The 25,736-nt window shown below is 37.9% G+C and overlaps 1 protein-coding gene across 2 annotated transcripts in view; it reads right to left on the reverse strand.

Moving 5' to 3' along the window:
• LOC121280862 (matrin-3-like) overlaps positions 1 to 25,736 on the reverse strand; it is a 67,487-nt gene that overhangs the window by 20,179 nt on the left and 21,572 nt on the right. For both annotated transcript variants that reach the window (XM_041193161.1, XM_041193162.1), the window contains 6 exons: positions 12,347 to 12,408; positions 11,930 to 11,968; positions 9,992 to 10,107; positions 5,813 to 5,886; positions 4,170 to 4,307; positions 3,181 to 3,312 (listed from right to left, as the gene is read on the reverse strand). In XM_041193161.1, the coding sequence (XP_041049095.1) occupies positions 3,181 to 3,312; positions 4,170 to 4,307; positions 5,813 to 5,886; positions 9,992 to 10,107; positions 11,930 to 11,968; positions 12,347 to 12,408 (561 nt within the window). The remainder of the gene's footprint in view (positions 1 to 3,180; positions 3,313 to 4,169; positions 4,308 to 5,812; positions 5,887 to 9,991; positions 10,108 to 11,929; positions 11,969 to 12,346; positions 12,409 to 25,736) is intronic.

Here is a 25,736-nt window from a genome sequence, read left to right on the forward strand (position 1 = left end):
CTCTTTCGAGTACAAACACATTTCCATCTGTTCCTATTCAGATGAAGTTACATTGTTTCATAGTTTGCCACTGTGAGATTTGAACTCTTGATCTTGGGGTTACAATCCCAGTACCATAACCTCTTGGCTATTTAGGCCAAGCTTCACTACTCCTGTAACTCTTTCGAGTACAAACCCGTTTCCATCTGTTTCAGATGAAGTTACATTGTTTCATGGTTTGCCATTGTGAGATTTGAACTCTTGATACTCTTTTGAGTAAACCTGTTTCCATCTGTTTCAGATGAAGTTACATTGTTTCATAGTTTGCCATTGTGAGATTTGAACTTTTGATCTTGGGGTTACAAACCCAGTACCATAACCACTTGGCTATTTAGGCCAAGCCAAAAGAGGTGGGATGGTGTCGGGTGGAACTCCCAACGTCACTCTTTCGAGTACAAACCCGTTTCCATCTGTTTATTCAGATGAAGTTACATTGTTTCATAGTTTGCTATTGTGAGATTTGAACTCTTGATACTCTTTCGAGTACAAACCTGTTTCCATCTGTTTCAGATGAAGTTACATGTTTCACAGTTTGCCATTGTGAGATTTGAACTCTTGATCTTGGGGTTACAAACCCAGTACCATAACCACTTGGCTATTTAGGCCAAGCTTCACTACTCCTGTACTCATATCCTCTTGCAATAAGGGCTAACATACCATCAACCTTCCTAATTGCCTTGCTGCACCTGCATGTTAGCTTTCAGTGACTTATTGATGAGGACACCCGGGTGCCTTTGTACAGCTACACTTTCTAATCACTTACCATTTAAGGAATACTCTGCACACCTGTTCCTCCCACCTCACATTTTTCCACATTATATTCCATCTGCTATGTCGCTGACCACTCGCCAAGTCTATCCAAATCCTCTTGAAGCTGCTTTGTATCTTCCTCATAACACACATTCCCAACTAGCTTTGTGTCACCCGTGAACTTGGAAATATTACATTTGGTCTCTGCATCCAAATCATCGAACAGCTGGGGCCCTAAGTACTGGATCGTTGCGGTACTCCAAAAGTCACAGCCTGTTTATTCCTCGTCTCTGTTTCTGCCAATTAGCCAATCCTTAATCCATGCCAATATATTACCTCCTATCCCATGTGCTTTAATTTTGCTAACCAACCTGCTGTGGGGGACTTTATCAAAAGCCATCTGAAAATCCAAGTATACGTCCACTGACTCCCCTTTTTATCAATTCTCTTAAGTAACATGCTCAAAAAACTCCAACAGGGTCATCAAACATGATTTCCCACTCATAAATCCATGTTGGCTATTCTCAATCAGATTATTATTATCCAAGTGTCCACTTATCTTCTATAATAGATTCTAGCATTTCCCTACTGATATAAGGTTAACAGGCCAGTCGTTGCCCATTTTGTCCTTCCCTCCCTTCTTAAATAGTGAGGTGATAATTGCTAACTTCCAATCTGCAGGAACCTTCCAGAATCTATAGAATTTTGGAAGATGATCACCAATGCATCCACTATCTCTATTGCTACCACTTTCAACACTCTGAGATATAGAATAAACAGGCTGTGACTTTTCAACTTTCAGTCCCATTAATTTCTCCTGTACAGCCTTCTAACACTAATTTCGTTCAATTCCTCATTCTTCCTAGTCCCTTGCATCTCTAATTCTGGGAGATTTCTTCTATCTTCCTCAGTGAAGACAGATACAAAGTGACCATTTTACTTCTCAGCCATTTCTCTATTCCCCAATATAAATTCTCTTGACTCTGCCTGAAATGGGCCCACATTTGTCTTAGCCAAACATTTCCTTTTTACATACCTATAGAAGCTTTTAAGTCTGTTTTTATGTTTTTTGCTGGTTTACATTCATATTCTATTCTCCCTTTATCAGTTTCTTGGTCCTCCTTTGCTGTATTCTAAAATCCTCCCAACCCTCAGGTTTACTACTATTTCTGGGAACTTTATAGGCCTTTTCTTTTAATCTTATACAATCTGTAACTTACTTTGTTAGTCACAGTTGACTGACTTTTTTGAGTTTTTGTGCCTTGAAGGAATATATAGTTGCTGTAAACGATGTAATAATTCTTTAAAGACTATCCATTCCCTATGTACCATCATACCTTTTAATGTATTTTCCCAATCCACCTCAGACAATTTGTCCCTCACACCTTTGTAATTTCCCTTGTTCAAATTTAACATCCTGACTTCAGATTGAACTACCCCACTTTCAAATATAGTGCAAAATTCTATAATATTATGGTCACTCAACCCTAAAGATTCTTTTACAACAAGATTATTAATTAGCCACAGTATAATTTATGATTCTGGTATCATGCTTGTAACTCTTTCTAGCACCTATTCCAATGCCTCTACGTAATGTTTCTAATATGCCAACCAGAACCATGCCAATCAAGTGTGGTCTAACCATGGTTCAATATAAGTCTAGCATAACTTCTCCACTTTTTAATTCTCTTTAGAAATAAATCCAAGCACTTTTTGAATTCCTTATTAACCTGCATTGCTATTTTTAGGGATTTGTGTATTTGCAAAAACAGTATAACATTATCTAATCTTCTGTTAACCTGGGCCACAAATCTGCATAACATTAAATGAATTGTAACAATACCCAAACTCCAATGTGTACAAGACAAAACAAGCACAGATGGGAATTACCACCAGTATAATATTTTGAGGATTATAACATTATGCAAACTCAAACTGTATACAGTCTGCCCAAACCTGCTAACTCGAGGTAAGTATTTTGCAGCAATACAAAGTCAGTATACATTTTCAACTATTAGGATCAATTAATGAAAAGTATATTGTAATCACGAGACAACTTCCAGAATCTGGATCAATGCCTTGATATTGCAATTGCGTAATTCTGGAAGATAGTGAGGCTGTACATGATATGCATGAAGGCAAGAAAAAAATGTCGCCAATTAATTTTCAGACCAGACATGAAAATAACCTTATAAACCAACTAAACTAGGTCCAAAATGTTATTGGGGAGTATAAGTCCTGCTTATTTAAATTAGACCTACGACAATTGAGCAGATTCCTATTTATTATCTGGGGCTCTGAAGCTAATGTAACTGTACTTATAGGAAAGCAAACCTATATAAATATGGATGAAGCTATTAGCTCCCTTACATCCCATTATGAAGAAAATACCTTTATAGTCAACTTTTTGTATTTCTGAGAATGTTCTGCTCTGATGACATTGCCATCAACAAAGGTAGGTTTCATCTGGTAAAACTTGACCATGGCTTGAGCCGCTTCAGGATAAGCCAATTCCACAAATCCCTATAATTAAAAATAAAAATGTTGAATGCCAATAGATTTTCACAATCACCTGTAATTTTTTTGTACGACCAGCTTCAAATATTGATATTCAAACCTAATGGCAAGCAAAGGGTTGTACAGTGGGAGGAGGGCCAGGGGGAAGACAAACACCAATACACACTGAAGGAATGGAATTAGCACAGGGAGACTTTCAATGGTATGAGGCTGACTGCAGACCATCAGCTCTAATGTTGAAACAATGTAGGGAAACAATTGTTTAAATAAAAAGAATGCTGGCATACCCATCAGAACAGTACAGAAAAGTTTACAGAAGTTCATTAGTGATGCACACTTTTAAGCACTGCATAATTTTAGTTTTCACACTTCAAAAGGGAGATACATATATTGGTCAAGGGGCAGAAAAAAACAATGATGCCAAATGTAATGGGACTGCATTAGGAGGCGAGATTCAACTAAATTTCTAGAAAGAAAATTAACAAAAGGCTTCTCTACGATTTGCAAAGCATTAAATAGTTTAGATAAGGTGAAAGCAAAACAATAAATCAAGGTTAGGCTGGCTATTAGAACAACAGGAAGGGATTACAGCTAAGGCCGAGTCAAAGACAGTTTACGTGATTGGTTAGGTAAACTGGAGTACTGGAAGGCTGAGCTTCAATGAGGTGACCAGCCTTTTCTCTTCACGAGCATTTTACGTTCTTGTATCATAACTATCAAATTTCTTAAATGGATTCTGTCCTTTCTGCTCTCATGACACAAATTTATAACAAAAACAGGAACCTGGAATGATTGTTAAATTTCCACAGGATTCAACACAATGCAAAGAAAGGATTGACTGTCTAGCCATGGCTTATGCTTACCTCACCCTTTGACTTTATCAACAAGTAGTTTGTAACCTTCCCAAAAGGTTCAGCCAGCTTGATCAGGTCACGATTCATACATTTACCTCGCTGCAACTCACTAATGTGAACTACTCGCCCAGGTTCTTCGTTCACATTCTAAGATAGTAGAAAAGGATTAGCAGCAAAAGGCATTTATTAATGTTACAATATATTCAAGCTTAAGTTTATACACTGTTCCAAAATTAAAGCACTGACTAGGTCAAGCAATGGTCTCTGATTGTAATGGTGCGCTCAGTCAACGTAGAACTCCCTTGGTACACTGTATTACCAAGCATGGTCAAGCAGTGACAATTATTCCTCCCCATCACGCACACAAATCCACACGACAAATGCAATTCACTGTTCAGGTTACATCATGCTTCCTAATGCGATGTATGTTTAAACCACACAGTATTTTCCATGTGCAACGTACTGCTCAGGCACATAGTGCTTCCTGGCTAATATTACAGTAAAAGCTGCATTCTGTCACATCACAGACATAGACTTTTAACTATAATGGACAGAACATCCTAACTGTGCCAACATTTTCTGCATTTTGCACTCTTTGAATACAAGATTGAACTAAAAGCTTAATTCAGCAGTCTGAATTCACTCCTAGTTTCCAGACATAGATCTTAAAATTTAGATCTGTTTAATGCGATAGGAGGACATTTAATGCAGGATTCCTCTGCAAAATCTCTCACTTTGTTGATGTCCAAAAGTTTGTGGAAATGAAAGTTAAAAATCCACCCCTCTTGAAAAATAAAACAAATCCTTGGCATATTTTTATTTCCTTCTCTAAAACCTTCTGAGCATACATTTTCATTTATAATTTATCAATTAAAGGGAAACTGGTATAATCTAATGGTTTTCTGGTGTAGTTCAGAGATGATACTTAAAATAATAGAATCCTTAAACAAATAAAACTTTGATCTTAATGGGCATTCAAATTGGAAAAATCTCACCCATAAATATACCAACAAGCTGAGCATCAAGTATAGTACTTGATTATACATAGAGATTAACTTGTACAAAACAGACATTTGCCCTTTTAAGTCTAGTCATAATTTCCACCTATTTCACAAAGTATGGAAGAGTGATCACTGTAAAATGATGATGCTAAGCAAAGGAGTATTCTTTGATGTACACACAACTTATTTTGTGAACAGTTACTAACTGCTACCCCACCATTCTGAGTTTGCTCATACTGCACACAATTTTGTGGAGATAGAACACGAGAAGGCTGAGTCAGGTCTCTATCAACCCTGTTCTATGTATATGTACAATTAGGTACAGGGGAGTAGCTCAGTGACTCACCATTTGCTCTTTCTTCACCCCAGTCATATGCTCAGCATTTCAACCACAAATATATTTCAAGGTCAGATGCTTACCACATGGATAACTACAGATATTCAGTCACAACTTAGTGTGTTGATCATAACCAGCACCACTGCAGTGGCCCCCATCCCCCACCTCACTATGCAGATCAGCTAAAGGTACTGAAAGTACAGCCATTTTTTGATCTCTCATCAAATGATTAGCTAGCTTCTTCAAAATTAGATTTTATTCATGGCAATGAGTAACTTTCATACAAGAATCTTACAGGAGTATGAAATACTAACCATTCTGGGTGGCTTCTTTAGCCTCTGAACATTGTTCCCTTGCTTGTTATCCATAGCACCTTTGCGACTGGATGCTAAAAGAGAGAAAGAATTAAGCAACGTTACTGCCAAAAGATTTCATATTTACGTCTTTGCGTTCCTTTTGTCTTTTTATTTTCACTTCCCAAATAATTTTTTAAATTAAACATTGTGGCACAATGTCAACAGCTTAGCTGAAAATTATAGACAACCAAAACAAATTAGATCAATTATGTCATAGCATTGAACTGTTACATAAAGTTGACCACAGAGGTACTAGCTTATCAAGGGGCCGAAACACATTCTAACCGATGTGAAAGGAAGCAGCTCATAAAAAGATTCAACAAAAGTGGCTACATAAACATGCATAAAGAAGCACTATGAGCCTGTTGCTATCAAACTGGGATAGCCACACTGTGCTGCATATTACCTCCTGCCTGATTCACAGGGTATTCCCCTGTGGTAAGCTTGGCTTTTTGGATCGAAATAAGGATTGCACTGTCTGTACCAACCACTTCCCCCAACGTCACCGGGCAGGGACAGGTTTTCTGTTAAGGAGCCCCCCAATGAATTATAAAGTTCTCCCTCTATTTCATCTGTTGAGGGTAACCTTATCAGTTACCCACGCTGCTGAGTAACAGGAAGGTTGCAGCACAGATAGATGTTTAATGAAGGTCTTAGGCATTGAGATCTGGTTAAGTAACAGTGTGCTGTATTACAAGTGCACCCTGCTAATTTGAAATAATCTCTATGGGACTTCTCTGATCTAAATATAAGCTTTCATGTCAACTGAAGCTAACCAATACTGTTCAATCAGTCCCTGGTGGGAAAAGAGGGGGGCAGCTACTTAAGTCATTTGGCTTAATTTACCTTTGCTCTGAAATACATTGCCTTTTTACATGAAATGGGTCTTAGAAGCTTATTTAGCTAATATTAACCATATTTATAACATCACCAGTTGGCTGCTTCTTAAAACTTTCCAGTATTGTCTTGACATGGTTCCTGTTAGAATATCTTAAAATGTTTTAAACTGGTCAAAGTATCCTCATCATACTTTCACTTTAACATTTTAGCTAGAGAATAAATGTGGAGGAAAACTCAAAGGCAAATAATGATTTATGCCAAGTCTGATCAACTTTATCGAGACTTTGTAGAAAAATAAACGGGTATTAATTGCTTCCATTCAATATAAAACTGCAGAATAGCTACATAAAACCAATATTATTATTAGTCAATGTATATTAAAAACCACTCAGGCCTGAATCTGAGCCGAGATTATTGTTCTAGACTAACAACCTAAATCCTATGTTTTATAATCTTTTGTTGCAAGTCTCTAAGGGAACAACTCAAAACATAGCCAAGAGGGCGAGGATCATTCAACAATTCTACCAGAAGCCTGGATTATTGCCTTGTGAACAAAATTAACCCACAGTGCTTGTTAAGAAATTATGCACATCTCAAGCATTCCTGCAAGTTAAGCTTCTTATGCAGTGGGCCTGCTTTGACCCCTTTCAGGAGGCTCCAAAATTTGTTCTGCAGGGAAAAATCAATGGGTAGCTATGCTTTGAGATACCCAATAGGTCATATCTGGATGGAAGCTAGTGAACAAGCTACTGTCAACTAGCTGGCAGATGCATCTACAATGTCCAGTATGGCATCTTTGCTACTTGTCACTTAAGTCTGAGGTTGGGTTATAACTGGAGATTGTTTTCCCCGTCAGCTAGACTGAACAGGCACAGAGGTTGATGCATTATGTGATGTAGAATATGAAAGAAAGAGAGGGAGTGTATATGTGTTGCTGTTTCCCTGCTTCTGCAAGTAATATCTTAACTAGCAACATTATGACAATGTTGCAGTCTTCAAATTACAACTCGCTCATCTATGTTCATGCAACTCAACCTCGTCTTAGTTATGTCAGAGTTCTTCCATGTGTCTTAGATCTGAGTAATCTGGGTCCTGGTTCTCGAGAGACTAAACCTGCAATAGTCATTAAAATTAAACCAGACCCTTGAGCTCCCTTTTGCGTTTGTGTGGAATAGTTGTGTGCAGCTTGGAGGTACAATCTTTGTCACCAAGCTCCTCAGGTGATGTGGGTGTCTATAACCTATTAGCTTTAGCAGATTCTGAATTTAATGTTCTCTGCTTTAATGAGGAAAAAGTCCTAAAGATATGGACTATAGACATGAAGCCTTTATATAGGTATATAGCAGAGATTTACTGGAGTGGCTCCAGTGAAGAAGGATTATAGTTAGGTGGGTAAGCATACATTAAGTACAAATAGCAAACCATTGATCCAACACACTGGTATTGTAATAATAACTGGACCAGAGAATGTTAAGGCTAAGTTACATAGAGGTGTTTAAAATCTTGAAGGTTTAGATAAATAAAGAGAAAATGTCTCCATTATTTGAGGGCTTGATAACTAAAGGACAGAGGTATACAGTAATTGGCAAAATAACAAGAGGTGACAAACTTTTTTATACAAGGAGGTTAGGATTTGGGATGCACCAGCCAATAGGGTGGTGGGTAGAAATGTAATGATAGGCTTCAAAAGAGAATTTAAGAGAAAACTGCAGGGATATGGGAAAAGTGCAAGGGAGTGGGATTAATTGAACTGCTCTTTGAAGGAGCTGGTTCGAGATCAGTGAGCCGAATGGCCTCCTTCAATGCATTACTTTATGGTTCCATTTGTAAAATGCTTTCCAGATCAGTTGGTCAGCAATCAGTTACTTATTTCAGTTTTAGATTCAGACAGAATTTGGTGGTTTTCAACTTCATTTTTTTTCCTTTCATCTCTAATTTTTCAATGTCTCCTTCTTGGCTTGTTTACATTATGCCTCATGTCTTTGCTGTGTAAGGGTGTGAAAGGATAGGATTATCCAAAGATCACCCTCCTCTGTTCAGGAAGTGGCAGTATTAATGCCCTGACACATTCCCCTCTCAAATATGCTTGAGACAGTCATGAAGATTTGTTATATGCAGATTTACCCTTAATTTCATTTTCTTTACTTTCTGTTTTTGTGAATTCCTAATATATTGGACAGCATTCAACATTTATTTTCTGTCCAATTATTATTGCAATACCAGTGTGTTGTATCAATGGTTTGCTAGTTGAACTTTATATTTGCTTCAACACATTTTAAATCTGAATGCTTAAAGCAAGATTTTAATGAAAATAAGTAATCCTAACAGCATTTAACATACTGTTTACTTATTCAGTCCCACTGCTTACTGCGAGGCAGTCACGCAAAAAACAATTTGTCCACTATACATAATGGCTGATATAGCATGGCAATGGCAATATATCATTGCACAAATAATATTGAGGAGCTGCCACAGTCTAGGCCAACATTATTATTAACCTAAACATTTGCCAGAAAGTCTTTTATCACTTCCGTAGGTAGGCAAAAAATAAGTGAAATAAAATAACTGATCAATAGTTTCCTCAGCTAACAGAATTAATTTAGTCTTGGCTTATGCAAGACCTATTCTGTGCAATAAATTATGAACCATCTAAAAGATTTCCTGTAGAAGACGTTGCAGAATCTTTGCAATGCTACCCAGACCTGTTTTGCATCCATAGCAGTAAATCACAGTCACTTTCAATGCCTTACGTTTTCAGCAATGGACATAGCCTTTAGGTTAAAATTATATCAGCCATAAAATATCAATGGGATGAAAATAAAAAGTTAATTTTCTAAAAGAATATACTTAATTAACGATTGTGAGAGGTTCTTTTTATTATATTTAGTGCACCTTAATAAGGTGAGAACATGAGTAAACACAGCTATTTCTGTGCAAAATAAATGGAGCACTTATGATACTATAACCAGCAACTGTGCAATTAACTGTAATGTAAAAAGTATGATGGTTATCACTTTTTGTCTGATATAACTTTTTAAACGTGGATGTTTTAAGAGGTTGGAACTACACTTCAAAACTACTTTTTGCAATAGCTACATTCAAGTTTGCTGATAGAAGCTTAAATCTGGTGCATTATTTAATTCCATCATAAGTTTTGTCATTTAAACAAAGATTCAAGCCCAAGACGAACTGCTTGTAGACAACAAAATACACTAGCTTTCAGCATTGAGCACAATGCTGAAAATTACATTCTCCCCTGCAACTTTAAAATATAATAATACAGTTGATGATCATTACCCCCATGGGGTTCCATTCCTCCCATGCCTCTGTTGGATGCAAGGAAGGATCCAGATGGTGGGGGACCCAGAATACCTGGTGCCAGGTTTGTTGACTGTAAAACCAGCGGATCGGCCCTGGAAGAAATGAAAAAACTTAAAAGCAAAGCTCACACACATACACACAAATCAGAAATTATGAAAGATTAACTGGTTTCATAAGCATTAATTCTAATGTAAAATAATTAGTTAAATCAAAAAGTGTCTGTATATCTGTTGCTTATATGCAATATAATGTCTGGGGTTTTTAATTGGTTACATTGAAACAATGTGCTAGAGTGATGGCAGTGGTTCAAAAAAATGGTTGAGAAGGTACCATAAAATAATTCTGTTGTTTTTACAGTTCTTCCTCTTATGCGGAAAAAAGAGCATTAGCAGCTTACTGATTCCAGGCAGCAAGATATTAAACAAGAATTATTAAGTTCAATAAAATTTTGGAAATACAGGGTCTTGTCCAAGCTTTGAGAGAAAGCTACTCCTCAAAAATTTTATAAACAGAATTAACAGCAGTTTCATGAAGGACTCTCAAGCGTTGATTGTTAAAGTGCACTTCCAAATTTAAATGTCCATGAGCATCAATTACACAGAAAATACATTACATCATAAACTGTATCAGTAATCCAATCTGTACAAAATTTAATAGATTGTACAAAAAAACTTACTTGTAGCTACTGCTGTTAAAAGACCATATTGTTGGAAATAATCTAACATTCTCATTCATTCAGCCTCCAAATTGTACAAAAATAACTGGTCATAACGAATGTTAGTCACGTCAGATCAGAAAAATAGCTTAAGATGGTGGTTTACATGTCATTTCTGAAAGGACCTTCCACATATTATAACCTATGAAGCCAAGAATGCATGCGCAAAAGGAGCTTTATTTTCCTTAGTAAGCTTGATTTTCACTTGAGTTTTCACCTCCTAAGGAGTTTAGGATCTTAATGCAAAACAAAACATTTGTTCACTGATACGTGCTTCAAATCATTCAACTGTGATGAATTTTATTGTTTCTATAAATGTTACTCGATGGGAGACTCAAACATATTTAGTTTACACTTCAAGAAATAAAAGGCTACACTTGACTGTCACAAACAAAACACTATGGGGCTTTTAATCAGCAATAGACCCTGAAAATGATGGACAGAAAAGCAACATTGTAGATTCCTTGGACATTGGTCCAGTGTAATTTATCTAGCAGTAATTATAGGATGTGCAAGGGATCAAAATGTAAAATCAGGCTAATGATGCTGCTGTACCTACGGAATGCAGATAATGAAACACTTATGTTTCACAATCCACTTGAATCATGGAACATCAAACAGTCAGTTTCTAATACGCAGAAAAAGTGCCACCACCAAAGGTGCATGAAAAGTCATCCCAACTGTCACACTTTGTATTGACAGCACACCTTGATAAGTCTGAGCCTTAATTACTTCATGTGAAATTCTTGCAACACTATATAGAAATAGATATCCTTGAGGCCAACTATAGTGCATTAATTTATTCGGCTATACCTTAAAGATTGATGAAGGCTCACAATGATTAACCTCTTACAGGGATACAGGACCTATAACAGGTTGAAAGCACCTTTCCCCTAGTACCTTCAAGAAAACAGTTTTTAGTTTACACTACAAGAAATAAAAGCTACACTTTTCTGTCATCAACAAAACACTATGCGGCTTTTCCTCAGCAATGGACCCTGAAAATGATGGACAGAAAAGCAACATTGTAGATTCCTTGGACATTGGTCCAGTGTAATTTATCTAGCAGTAATTACAGGATGTGCAAGGGATCAAAATGTAAAATCAGGCTAATGATGCTGCTGTACCTAGGGTCCAGTATAAAAACTGGACTAAAACAAATATTTGAACACTTGCGTACGGGTGAAGTGAACACTTACATTTGGGGTGGAAAGGCATCTGGGTTCCATTCCGGATATCTAGAAATGAAGGCATTATAAATCACTACAAAGCCCCCATCATTTAATTTACAGTAATCATTAACAATTTTATCAGAATGAACAGCTGATACTTCAAAGCTGTTAAGTATATATCACATGGATCTCAATTTTACATCTTTGAAGAGCCAATCAGGTGCAGAATAGATCATGGCCATAGGATAAAGTCTCAAAGCATCATGTGAAATGCTTACAACTAACTTTTTCCTACAAATTCTTATTTTATATTTCTAGAAACAACCAGATATAACTGATATAATTTAACTAACCAGGCAATGCTACAATAATGTGGCTGATTAATGCACTTAAGTTAGTAAAAGTATACTGTACAACATCATTAGCAAACAAAAATCTCCATACATTTCCACAAGGAGGTCACAAAGCCGTCGGTGTGTTGTACTATTTTTGTGCTGATTCCAATCCTATAAAGGAAAAAAGAACATTAAGAAACAAACTAATAGAAATTAAAAATCCAATTTGTAATACCAACATGAAGTAATAATTTACAAGCTTGGTGACTTCCCAGAGCTAGTAGTACTGTATGATAATAAAGTAAAACAACAGAAGCATGGATTTCCAAAAAAGTATTTGCATTATATTTCACTATTAGTAGAAAGGTAAATTCATCTTGAGCCATATTCCTCAGCTTAAATATTCTCTACATATCGTCAATAAAGAAAGACCAATCATTTCATTGATAAGTTACAGGAAATGTCATGACCTCCAGAATTCAGTTTCCTACAGTTTTATAAAAGGTAATTGCAGGCCACTTTCATTGTCGCTTGCCAATCAGAAGAAGATAGACATTTACCAAACAAATCAGATTCTACTCTGATTGCATCTGATTTCATGAATTTTACATGTGCTTTGGCAAATCAACAATTCTATTAAGCTCACTGTTTTATGGTGAATAAATAAAACAAATTCTGTTTTAAATGATGTGGGAGCACAAGATTTTTACCAATGTTTTGGAGATCACATTCCACAATTCCACATTCCATGAAAAATGATCTTGAAGATATGTAGCATGAAGGAGGAAATCACAAAAGGATTCCATTTCCTTAACTCACTTCACGAACCAAGAGAAATTAACTTGTTAGTCAACCTCTTTCAAAACCATGTCATGTTCCAGTATATAATGGACTTTCAGTCAATATTTATATTTTTAAAACACAATAGGCTACAAAATGATCGCCACCCAAGGATTACCTGACTTCTCTTGTCGATTGAAACCCTCCCATCTCAAGAGGAAACAAAAGGAACTTTCCAGACTGATGTTGACTCAAAATCCTTTTCCCAAAGCTAATTCAAAAGGTTAGTTTCAAATTGAATGGGTCATTCAGATAGAAAGGCACAAGCTACCTCGAACTCTCATGGTGTGAAAACCATCATGCAGGATAATATAATCAATCTGGCCACCCAGGAAACAACATTGTGGACTTGTAACAGGTCACATGATCAGACAGCCATATTTGTTGTCACTTTTAAAACAGCAAGCTGTTCTATAACAAAATCCATCAGACAGCCATCGAACCAGTTACACGTCAATTAAACAACCCAGGTAATAAACAACCATACCTTGAAGGTGGGAGAGGAATCTCCCATACCTGTTCCAACATCAAGTTCGCCTGAGAACCAAGTTCCTGGAAAATTGACTAGAAGAGGCTTCACAGCTTACTGAAAATCCTCTGCTGTAGAAGACCTTCAGTTCAACTAAAGCATCAACTCATCTAAGAAACTACAGACCTATCACAAAAGAGAGACTAAGGCAATCATACATTGTAACTGTATTGTACTTCCCTCATCTTTATCTACTCTTTGTGTGACTGATAGTGTGTGTGAGTTGAATGAGTGAGATGTTGCGTTTTAAATTTCCAGGGCAAGTGTGTAATAATGAATAACCTTCCTGATTTTTAAATTCACAAAAAGCTTGCTTTTGGAATTACTTAAATTGGGACATGCAAAACACACTGATCATGGGTGGTAAGGAAACACAAATTCTGCCCAACCATATTAAATGAAAATGAACAAGTTTAAAGTATTTTGCAATAATGTTCATAATCATCTGTGGATCTAAAAATTAAAAGCAAATATATAACAGAATTTCATTAATTACCATTGATTATCATCCTCATACTTTGCTTTTTGCAGAAATGTAAATATAAAAATGCAATACAAAACTTGGAAGAGGCGGGGGATAGGGCACGAAGGGGATGAGGTCACACAGACAGTGCCTTCAAGAAATTTATGGCATATTATTTCTAGTGCAACAATATTGCATATTGAGGCTTGCTCTGTACTCCTTTAATTCTTTGAACCCCAATAGAGGCAACGTAAGCCAAGCAGTAATTTTTTTTCAAAAAAAGCTCCACGTATACCAAGTCAGAAAAAGAATTAAGCGGAATGAATGGTTGATAGGTATTTTGTCGGCAGAGTTCAAATTTCTTTCAAAAAATGAGTTTGATAATGCCATTACAATTCTTCCTCAATCATGCAACTTCCAGGTAAGACAATATGCTAATAACTTAACAAGTTTCTTTATTTGACAACTTTCACAAACAAATAGTAGCATGCCAAAATAATTTATAACTAGCACTGCGATTCTGACAATTTACACATTAGGCTGAATTTTAGCACTACACACTGGAGCTTTTTTGTCATTCAGGTATATGAGGTATGAGAACAATGATTTCTATAAGTACAAATTCAGTTCTACAATTTATCCTTATTCTCACTTGAATAGGATCAAGACTTTCTGAAGGACAGCCAAAATGTGGACCAGGAGGCTGCCCAAAAGCAGAAGGCGAAGGGGAGCCTAAAATGGTAGTCATAGGGGACAGACAGCATTTTTTGTAAGCAGGATCATGAGTTCCACATAGTATGTTGCCTTTCTGATGCTAGGGTGAGAGATATCTCAAAGGCTGTGTTTACTTGCACAGTGCAGGTTGAATGCGCATGTGCAACTGTCCTCATGTCTCTCCAGTCAGTGCCAGGAGTCAAACTAGCTGAAAGGGTATTGGAGGGGGAGCGGGGAAGGATCCAGTCATTGTGATCCATGTTGGGAACAACACCCATAGGAAAGAGTAGGCAAGAGGTCCTGCTTGAAGAGCACCAGGAACTAGGAGATAAAATTAAAGAGCAGGACCGCAAGTGTTACAATCTCTAAGTTATTGGCATGGGGATAAACAGTTTAGGGAGGTGAACATGTGGCTGGAAGAGTGGTGTGGGAAAAGAGGGGCTCCCATTTCATGGGGCATTTACTGAAGGGCAAACTAGAGAAGGAAATAAGGTAAGAGTCAGAAATTGTGCTTTAGGCACTTCAGGTAAAGGGAAAACTAACATTTTTAAATTATTCGTTCATGGGATATGGGTGTCGCTGGCTAGGCCAGTATTTATTGCCCATCCCTAATTGCCCTTGCTCCACATTGCTGTGGGTCTGGAGTCACATCTAGGCCAAACAGAACAGCAGATTTCCATCCCTAAAGGGCATTTGTGAACCAGATGGGTTTTTATGACAATCTGCAATAGTTTTGTGGTCATCATTAGACTTTTAATTTCAGATTTTTATTGAATTCAAATTTCACCACCTGCCGCAGTGGGATTCGAACCCGTGTGCCCAGAGCATTACTCTGGGTCTGTGGAATACTAGTCCAGTGACAATACCAGTATACCACCTCCCCGCATATATGAAATCATTAAACCAGGAGAAACAAATAAGGAATGTGTGAATTAAGCAGGAGAGCAGAAGCACAAGTTAGGCAATATGGCCCAAATAAACATACTTTATACAACCACTAAGGTTATAAAGAACAAATTGAATGAACTGCAGATTCAAATTCAACTTGGAGAGCATAACAAGGTAGCCATGACTGAGACATGGCTGAAAAATGACGACGACTGGGAACTATATAAGCTAGGCTATAAGCTCTACAGTAAAGACAGAGAAAAACTGGTAGAAGGGGGAGTGATTAAGGATTAAGCCTGAGTGATTAAGGATGAAATAACTTCCAATCATTTGCAAGGGTATAATATGTAGACAGTTGAAACTTAATATGGGTAGAATTAAGAAGCGAAAAAGAATCTAAGACTGTAGTTGAAGTTCTGTGCAAGTCCCTTGGTAGCAGCTGTGAAGTGATAGATCATACAACTGCAGAGATCGAACAATTATGCAGCAAAGGAAGAAGTTTTAATCAGGGATTTTAATTTTAATATGGATTGGGGTAGGTAAACTAGCACGTCAGAAAGGCAGTAAATTTCTTGAATGTGTCCGGGATAGTTCGCTGCAGCAATATGTCCTAAAGCCACCAGGGGGTTATGTGTATTAGATTTACTAGTAAGTAATGAGCCAGATACAGTCAACAGCCTAACGATATGCCAATATTTAGTTAACAGCAATCATAACATGATCCAATTCAACATAGTGTTTGAAAGGGAGAAATGTGAAAGATACTAATATTCTAGATTAAAGCTGACTCCAATGGGAAGAGACGGAAAATGTCCAGAGTAAATTGTGCAAATCTGTTAATGGGTAAAACAACAGAAGGTCAGGCGGAACAAAAACAGAATTACCTGGAAAAACTCAGCAGGTCTGGCAGCATCGGCGGAGAAGAAAAGAGTTGATGATTCGAGTCCTCATGACCCTTCAGCAAGGTCAGGCGGGTTGTGCTGGGGGATTGGGGGGTGGAGAGAGAGAGAGGGAGAGAGATGGCAATGGTTGTGGTGGTGATTTAAAAAGAATTTAAAGTGAATGTAAAGTGATACAGAACCATTTGATACCCCTAAGGGGCTCTATTTGCTGGACAAGACAGCCAGGGACAAATAAAGAGGGGAAAAAAACAACATAAACCAAAAAGAAAAAACATACAAAAATGCTAAAAACAGCACATATCCAGCAGATTGGGAAAAATAAAAAACAGCAAAAGGCGCAAAACAGCTACTGTAGTAAGATTTTTTAAAAAAAAATACGAAAAGAAACTTGCAAGGGATCTCAAAATCAACACAAAATATTTTTACAATCACATTTAGAGAAAGAGTGGTCCGGTGCAGAGTGAGCCCTTTAAAAACTGACAATGGTGATATTGCCAATGAAAATAAGGAAATTACAGACATATTGTTTACTTTTTTTGTGTCAGCTCTTACAGTGAAGAGGTTAGCATGCCAGAAATCCCAAACGAACTAATATTGAATTAGGGACAGGGACTCATCTAAGTTAACATAATCAAAATAACACATATAATGATGAAAATAATGCCACTAAAGAGTGACAAATCCACAAGCAGTTTCATTTTTATCCCAGAGTTTCAAAGGAAGTAGATGAGAACATTGCCCTACCTATAATCTTCCGAAGCTCTCTTGATTTGAGGACTGTTCCTCTAGGTTGGAAAACTGCACATGAAAAGTGAGAGGGGGAAACCAGGGAATTACTGAGCAGCTGGTCTAACATCCGTTGTCAGGAAATTCCGAGAGACTATAATTAGGGATAGGGTGAGTGAACAACTGATCAAGAGATAGCCTGAATGGATTTAAAGAAGTTAGGTAATGCCTGACGAATCTGAATGAACTTTCTGAAGGTGACCAAAAGCAGTGGATGGGTGAATGTCTATGGGTTTATTTATATGGACTTCCAGAAGGCACTTGATTAACAAGTCCTTCAGGAGAGACCTCTAGCTAAAGTTGAACTTCACAGAATTTAAGGCAGAACACACAGCAGGCCAGGAAAATGGCTGTGAGTGTGTGTGTGTGGGGAGGGGCAGGGGGGAGAGAGGAGACAGAGAGTGGGGCTAAATTAGCAGAATAACTAGTGGTGTCCCACAAGAAGCTGAGTTGGAGCCTCAAATGTTCACCATATTTATTAGTGACTTAGACCAGGAGTCGGCAACCTATGCCGCATGTGCCAAAGGCAGCATGCAGGATGATTTTCAGTGGCACGAGAGATGATCATCCAGTCTGAGCAGCCAGAGCCACAGACCTGACAGACCAGCTTCAAAAAATCAGAACCGGAGAATTCCACCTTTTTAAAGCCGGTCTGTCAATATCAATTTCATTGAATTGCTCCGCTGCTGCTTCGATCTTTGGGCAACAGCATGGCTCCAATTTTGTTTTTGGAAAAGCCAGCCAGAAAGCCGATGCTGCCCGAAGGTCAGTATCAGTGAGGCAACTGTCAGGAGAGAGCTCTCGTTTGAAAAATGGTAGGCAAAATCCCTGTAATTTTAGAACCGACTAGCTGTGTATTTGGGGGTGGGGTGGAAATATCCAAATACATTCCAGGCATTGGAAAACTCAGCAAGGAAAAGCAAAGGCAAGGATCTCACTAAACTGGTAAGGTTATGGTAATTATATATATATATATATATATATATATAGAGACTTTATAAATGTTAAAATGTATCACTGACACGCAAAACCTTAGAATGAATAAATCAGCACTCCACTTCTGAAAGGTTGTTGACCCCTGGCTTAGAATAGAAGATCACACAGCCAAATTTGCTGATGGCACAAAGATACGCAGCATTGTAAGCAGTGTATATGGAAGCGTAGCATTACAGAGAGGTATTGTTAGGTTAAGTGAATGGGCAAAACTATGGCAAATAGTTTTCAATGTAGGCGAATATGAAGTTGTGCACTTTGGAGCTAAAAAGCTAGAAACAGTGAGGTCCAATGAGACTTGGTAGTTCAGGTACCAAGATCATTAAAATGACATGAACAGGTAAAGAAAATAATGAAAAAGGCTTACAGAATGCCAGCCTTTATATATCTAGAAGACTGGAATATTAGGGGATAAAAGTCATGCTTCACCTATACAAAGCCCTGGTTTGACCACACCTGGAGTACTACACATAGTTCTGGGCATTACACCTTAGGAAGGCTTTCGTGGCCATGGAAGGAAATTTTACCAAAATGATATCCAGACTCTGAGGGTTAAGTTATGAGAAAAGATTACACAAACCAAGGTTGTATCCTCTGGTATTTAGAACATTAACAAGTGACTTGATTGACGTTTTCAAAATACGCTTTTTAACAGACAAAAGTGTAAAGATGTACACCATGAGCGGAAGAATGAGAAGAGGCAACACAAATTAAGTACAATTCTAAAGGGGGTGCAGGAACAGAGAAATCTAGGGTTATATGGGCACAAAGCATTGAAGGCAATGGGGCAGGTTAAGGCATATGGGGTCCTGAGTTTTAGAAATAGAGGAAGAGAACAAAAGCAATGAGGTTAAGATGAAACTTTATAAAACACTGGTTCGACCTCAATTCTGGGCACTGTAATTAAAGAATGATGTGATGGATTTACTGATAGTGTAGAAAAGATTGATGAGAATGGTTCCGAGGATGAGGGGTTTCAATATCTGAATAGACCGGAGAAGCTCGGGTTATTCTCCTGACAGAAGAGCAGTTTGAGAGTAAAGGTGTTCAAAATCATGAGACGTCAGCACAACGTAAATCGAAGGAAACGGTTCCCACTGATAGAAAAGTCGAGAAGCAGAAGATACATATTTGAAGTAATTAGCAGAAGAGCCAAAGATGGCATGAGGACTCTCACAGAGCTGATGGTTACAATCTGGAATGCACTCCCTGAGAGTGTGTTGGAGTCCGATTAAATCGTGGCTTTTAAAAGGAAATTGAGTAAGCACCTGCAGGAGAAAAAAATACAGGGCTACGGGAAGACCAGTGGGGAGTTTGACTAGCTAAATGGCCCTTGCAACAAGCTAGCACAAACTCGAAGAGCTGGATAGTCTCCTTTGCTGCTGAACCATTTTGATTCTATGCTACCATTCTATGATTCTGTATTAAGAGGAATAGACAGGGTATATATAAACTAGTTTTGCTGGCAGGTGTATCCAAGGCTACAGTGAATAGTCTAAACATTTGAACCAGGCCTTACAGGAGTGAAATGCATCCATGCTAATCATCTTAACTACTTCCTATAGTAGCAAGTTCCATGTTCAACCACTGTCTGGGTAATCTAGTTCCAAAACTTCTCAATAGTTCATTCCTCCTGAATTCCTCTTTAGATTTATTTTCTTTCTTAAGCTAACCTTAAGGATTTATTACAATGCATGAATGGACACAAAGACTTCAAATCAAGATCTGCCGTAACATCCTGGTAACATGGCTGAATTTGTCAGAAGAATGCATCATTGCAAATAGTCCTCTCAGCAAAGCTCTGCTATAAGTAAGTGGTTGCAGCTGTGATAGCTGCCTTTTGAGGCAGGTAAACAACACATTTAAACGCATATTCTGCCACATTGCAGTGCAAGTTATCGCATGGACCTGCAAGTGGCTGGGCTAACTTCAAGTGAATTGTTTTCAACCTACTTGGTAGATAACCTTACCTTGTTTACCATGCTCCGACTCTGAACAAAGTGCCCACTGAGTCCTCCACCTCCACAACAAATATCTGGAACTGACACCAACAAAAGAGACGAGCAAGAAAGGAGGTACTGTGGAATCTGGTGCGTACTACTCAGCCAATTACAGCTGTTGCTCTGGCAGTGTCAAAAGCAGCCAATCTGGCATGTAGGCCATTCCAATTGGCAAACTACTCAGCCAATGGCTGCTGTTGCCTGGCAAGTCCCCAAAGAAGCCGATCAGCAGTGGCAATGGATGGAAACTGGCAGGGGGAGAACAAAACCTATACTGGATTCTGGACATGCGATATGAAGCAAACGATTATAAAGAGGGAGAAGTGAATGTCAGGAATACTGAAACAGTTGGAATTCTGCCCAAAGTCAGAAAAGTCTCATCCTTGTCTTTATAAAATTTTACAACTTTTCAATCAGAGACTTTTTTTGGAAATTTCCATAACTTTTCCAAGCCTGGAAAATTCATTTACAAATTCCATGACTCCCAGGTTTTCCATGACCTGCAGGAACCCTGCGGAGAGAGATGTGGAGTTAATGTTTCAGGTCGATGATCTTTCAGCCAAAATCTTTGAAGCTCTTTCCACTAACTTATAATAGTGTCCTAAGAAGCACTGCATAGTAAAGACCTCCACATAATCTCTCGCTCACCTCACACACCAACAGGCAAAATAGAGCGCTGAAAATCCATGAACTGTTCAGAAACAGTGCTAGTTTTTTTTTTGTCAATTGACAACAAATGGTTGAGAAATATAGCCACATGATCTCTCTCTGAAGTAGAGGTAAACTTCTTAGAAGAACTCAATTCAACGTCAATAATCTAGCAATCAGACTGGTAACCAGTTCTATCACTAAGTAGTTATAATTTAAGTTATCTGTATACTGCAATGGAGACCACAACGACAACCTGTTGTACCTATATCCCGGCAATTTTACTTTGCAAATACCGTTGATCCAAATATTCTCCCCGGCTCGTTGACAGTTATTGCTGCTTGGTCCTTGATTATATATGGTGGTTTTGGTACCCAGCTATCTTGTGCTTGGTTCAAGGCATTACTTTTTTCTCTGGCCCCTTATCTGGGTCTCTAAAGTTCTATTAAGGTCTCCTTTGGGTCTCATTCTGCTTAAATTTCTGCTCAAGTTTTTTGACCATTTGTTTCACTTTAATATTTGGAGCCAATAAAACATTTGACCAGTGAAGATGTTGGCCATAATTTCTGATGGCGTCACCTCTCAGCTGCTTCTAGCCGGGGCATATTATAAGTAGAGTTAAAAAATATAGTTTAGAGTGAGCATTATCGTCACAACCAGTGAAAACTCTAGTTTATAGTCAGTTGGCTTTTGTTAATTAGAAAAAAAGTCTAAAGTGGGGATTTCCTGGGATTCTTACAGTGGGACTTATCATTTCCTCCATTCAGATCCTAGAAAAGAGAAATTGAGCAGAGAATCAATGAAAAATGCATATATAAGCTTTTCATTCTGAGATATGGCAAACTTCTAGTCAAGGAATATTCAACAGGGTGTAAGAACACAGAGACCTGAGAGGTCCTATATGTGGATCTCTGAAGCTGTCAGGGCAAGTTATAAAAAGCCAAAGAGGATAAATGTCTTTATAAAGAGAGACATAGAGCACAAGAGCAAGGAGATTATGCTAATTTGGATGAATCTGACCAACAATGGGTATCACACTTAAGGAGGGCTATCAAATCCTTAAGGGATGGAAGAGGAGATGTGATAGAATGATACCACAGATGAAAGACTTTAGTTATTGAGACAGAAGGTGGGATCATTTTCCTTAGATCAAATGTTAAGGGGAGATTTAATAGAGGTTTTCAAAATTATGAGGGGTTTTGCAATAATAAACAAAGAAAATTCTAGACTTGTAAAACTGTTACCAATCAGCCAAAATCACTGGCAAAAACCATGCACTGAGGAACCATGATCACTTATCATCCTTTAGAAAAACTTGGTTTTAAATAGCATCTTTAAAAGAGTAAAATATCCCAAGGCACTTTGCAGAAGCAGTGCGCAAAAAAACTAGTAAAGGAGATATTAAGACAGGCAGCCAAAAGTTTCATCAAAGAGGGAAGTTTAAAGGAGCATCTTAAAGGAGAGGGAGGTAGAGAAATGGAGGGGTTTAGGGAAGGAATTCCAGAGCTGAGGGCCTTGGCAGCTGAGAGCATGGCCAACAATGGTTAAGCAATGAAAACCGGGGATGCTCAAGAGATTAGCTGCATTAAAAGGCAAATAGCACATTTAAAGCAATTTTGAACAACAATGTAATCAAGGTTTCCATCCATTTCTGGGATTATGGTGTGTGCTGCCACTGCTGCTAAGATGGCCACTGACATTTAAGATAGCCACTGACATCGTTCTGTGCATGTGCAGTGGTTCGTGCATGCATGGAGCGATTGCTGACATCATTTCAAAGTGCACAGGATGGAAAACTGCCAGTCCTGATTTCCACATGCGCGGATGACATCATTATGCATCATTGACAAAACGTGAAGTCAGGTGCCTTTTCCATTCAGTGAATCAAAAGTGGTCATGTAGCCTAATGGATAAGGTATTTGACTTTGGTATAACTCATGATGTTATCAGAGAATTGAAGGTTTTGAGTCCTACCATGGGCATTTACACAGAAATCTGGTTCAACTTCATAAAACCAAACTACATTCCTACTCATGAACTGAAAACACAGATTTTCCTACCAAAAATTGCAGGGCTCTTTAGTAAACAGAATTTTCTTGCTGCTTTTGAGATTTATTTCTCACTCATCTTTGTATTTTGTTTAGTTTCTAGCAAATAAACAAAATCTAATTCATCCCGATAAATTATTAATGATTAGGGTGTCAGTCGTGCCACAGTTGGCAGCACTATTGCCTTCACGTCACAAAAACAGATTGTTTTGTGTTAACACAGTGTTATTTGTTTTTCTTGACTGTGAACAATTGAGCAGCATCATCTTTCTTACTGGCAGCTGCAGAATTGTCACTGGCAGTGACTTTCACTCAAATACAGCAGTACGCCACCTAGTGGTTGCATTAATGTTAGGTGCAGCCTTCTGGGATAATTCATCTCCATGCTCTAACACAATATTGGTCCATAGGAATGCAAGCTTGTCTTCTAATATCATCAAAGTGCTTTAATCTCCACTTGATTATCTAACTGCTCCACATCAGGAAGTTGGTTGGTTAAGGGTTTACTTCTGAAAACCATTCTCTTTTCTAACCCTAAGACTTCAATGAACTTAATATTTACTTTTAGGGTATTTTAATAATTACTTTTGAACATCAGATCTTGAAGTAACTGTTGCAAGATGTGACACAAAGTTTTCAGCAAGTACAAAGACAGAAAAGGCCACTGGTCTCCATTTTTCTGTAATGATTACATCTGATTTTCTTCCGTCTTTCCTCTGCTCTGCCAAATACATGTGCCATCTTCTAGGACAGCTGGTTTATGATGCAGTGATGCCAACAGCTTGGGTTCAATTCCCGAAACGGCTAAGATCACTCATGAAGGCCTCACCTTCTCAACCTCACCTGAGGGGTGGTGACCCTCAGGTTAAACTCACCACCAGTTGTCTCTCTCTAATGAGACAGCAGCTTATGGTCTTCTGGAACTACAGTGACTTTCTAAGTGCCATCCTCTTGTTACTTAAAATCAGCTCAGCTACAGAAGATACTTGGCGAGTGGACTAAGGGGAAATTAACTTGTGTGGGAAACTCCCGTGTTAGTTTGAGAATGTAGGGGGCTCTTCATTAGAACATTAAATTTAAAAAATACAGATTGGAAAATGTTGAGGAAAATTTCATTGGTTGCATTTTGCTCATTTGAACACAAAATAGTTCCAAGGTCCCTGAAACTGACAAAAACCGAGAGCCTTGCTTGATGGGGAACTGGGAGCTTGTGCCAAACTTTTGAAAATCATCATTTATATTAATATACCAGTTTTCATATCAGCTTAGCTGGTTTGATTGCATGTTTGCCCTCCTCTGTCTGTCCCAACAGGTATTAAATATTTTGTAACATTATTCAAAGAAGCATGGAGTTCTCCTATGTCCTGGCTAACAATTCTCTCAACCATAAAACAGAACTCGTCATTCATCTCACAGCTATCTGTAAGATCTTGCCATGCTACATTTGCTTACTCAGCAGGTCACTAAACTTTCAAAGTAATTTATTGTCTGTGAAACTTCCTTTACACTCTGAATATGAATTAGATATCAATGTGAATTTATTTTTCTTAATATTTACATAGGAACTGAAATAGGAATGTATATAACTGGAAATGACCAAAGTGAGCCAGGCATTAAGATTTTAATTCTTAGGCACATGAAGACTTGTGGCTATGTTCTCCGGACAGCACAATGTAAATAATTGTTTAAAAATTACCACATGCTAGTTTCCTTCAGAGAGTTTAAGTATCTCCCCTTCCCCCGAGTACATTTCATTGACTCAACACTGTGTTGTGATTGGATGCTTCAATCTGGCTTCCTGCCAGCTCCTCCTTATCCACAGAAGAAATTTGATGGCTTGAAGTGCCAAGAGAAGTAGAAAACAGAGTCACCAGCCATGTAAAAGGTCATCCTTAGATGTCTCATTTTAATAATGGTAACTATTTGATTTTTTAAATTATTTTGTTAAGTTTGACTAGCTTTAAGTCTTACACATATAACTTCCTGTTTACATTATTAACAGCTTCCAAACATATTAAAGGCTCTTTGCTCGTGTTTATTTATATTAATGTATCTCCTTAAGCATTTTTGTGGGTCAAGTCAAACTCAATTTTCCAGAGTACATTTGATTTACAGATTTTATACTTCGATCTTTTATTAAAAATATTAACAATACTTAATACAAAACAATGCCCCAGCATACAGTATAGAACCATGAAACTTAAATCATTCCCAATGCTTCATTCTCATCTTGGAGCAGCAACCTGTTGCCCTGAGTGTTGCCTCCTTGATTTAGAAAATTTTCTTTGGATTTGAGCCTAGGTTTGGACTGATCCCTAAAGGTCTGGCATGTTCCCATTCCTGTAATCTCCTCAGCCCTACAACCCTCCGGGGTATGTGCAGTCCTCCAATTCCTGCCTCTTCAGCATCCCCAATTTTAATCATTCTACTATGCCTTCAGTTGCCTAGGCTCTAAGGTCTGGAACTTCCTCCCTATACCTTTCTGCCTCTACCTTGCTTTTCTCCTTTAAGACCTAGGTCTTTGACCTATCCCCTTATGTGGCTGTGTCACATCTTGTTTAATAATGTCTCCATGAAACGCATTAGATCATTTTATTACATTAAGGACACCATATAAGGAGCCAGCACGTGTACCCATTCAAATAATACAGCCATCTTACTGACTGACATTAGATGATTTTGACAGGA

This window comes from Carcharodon carcharias, chromosome 8, assembly GCF_017639515.1.
Source record: "Carcharodon carcharias isolate sCarCar2 chromosome 8, sCarCar2.pri, whole genome shotgun sequence".
NCBI classification, from domain to species: domain Eukaryota; kingdom Metazoa; phylum Chordata; class Chondrichthyes; order Lamniformes; family Lamnidae; genus Carcharodon; species Carcharodon carcharias.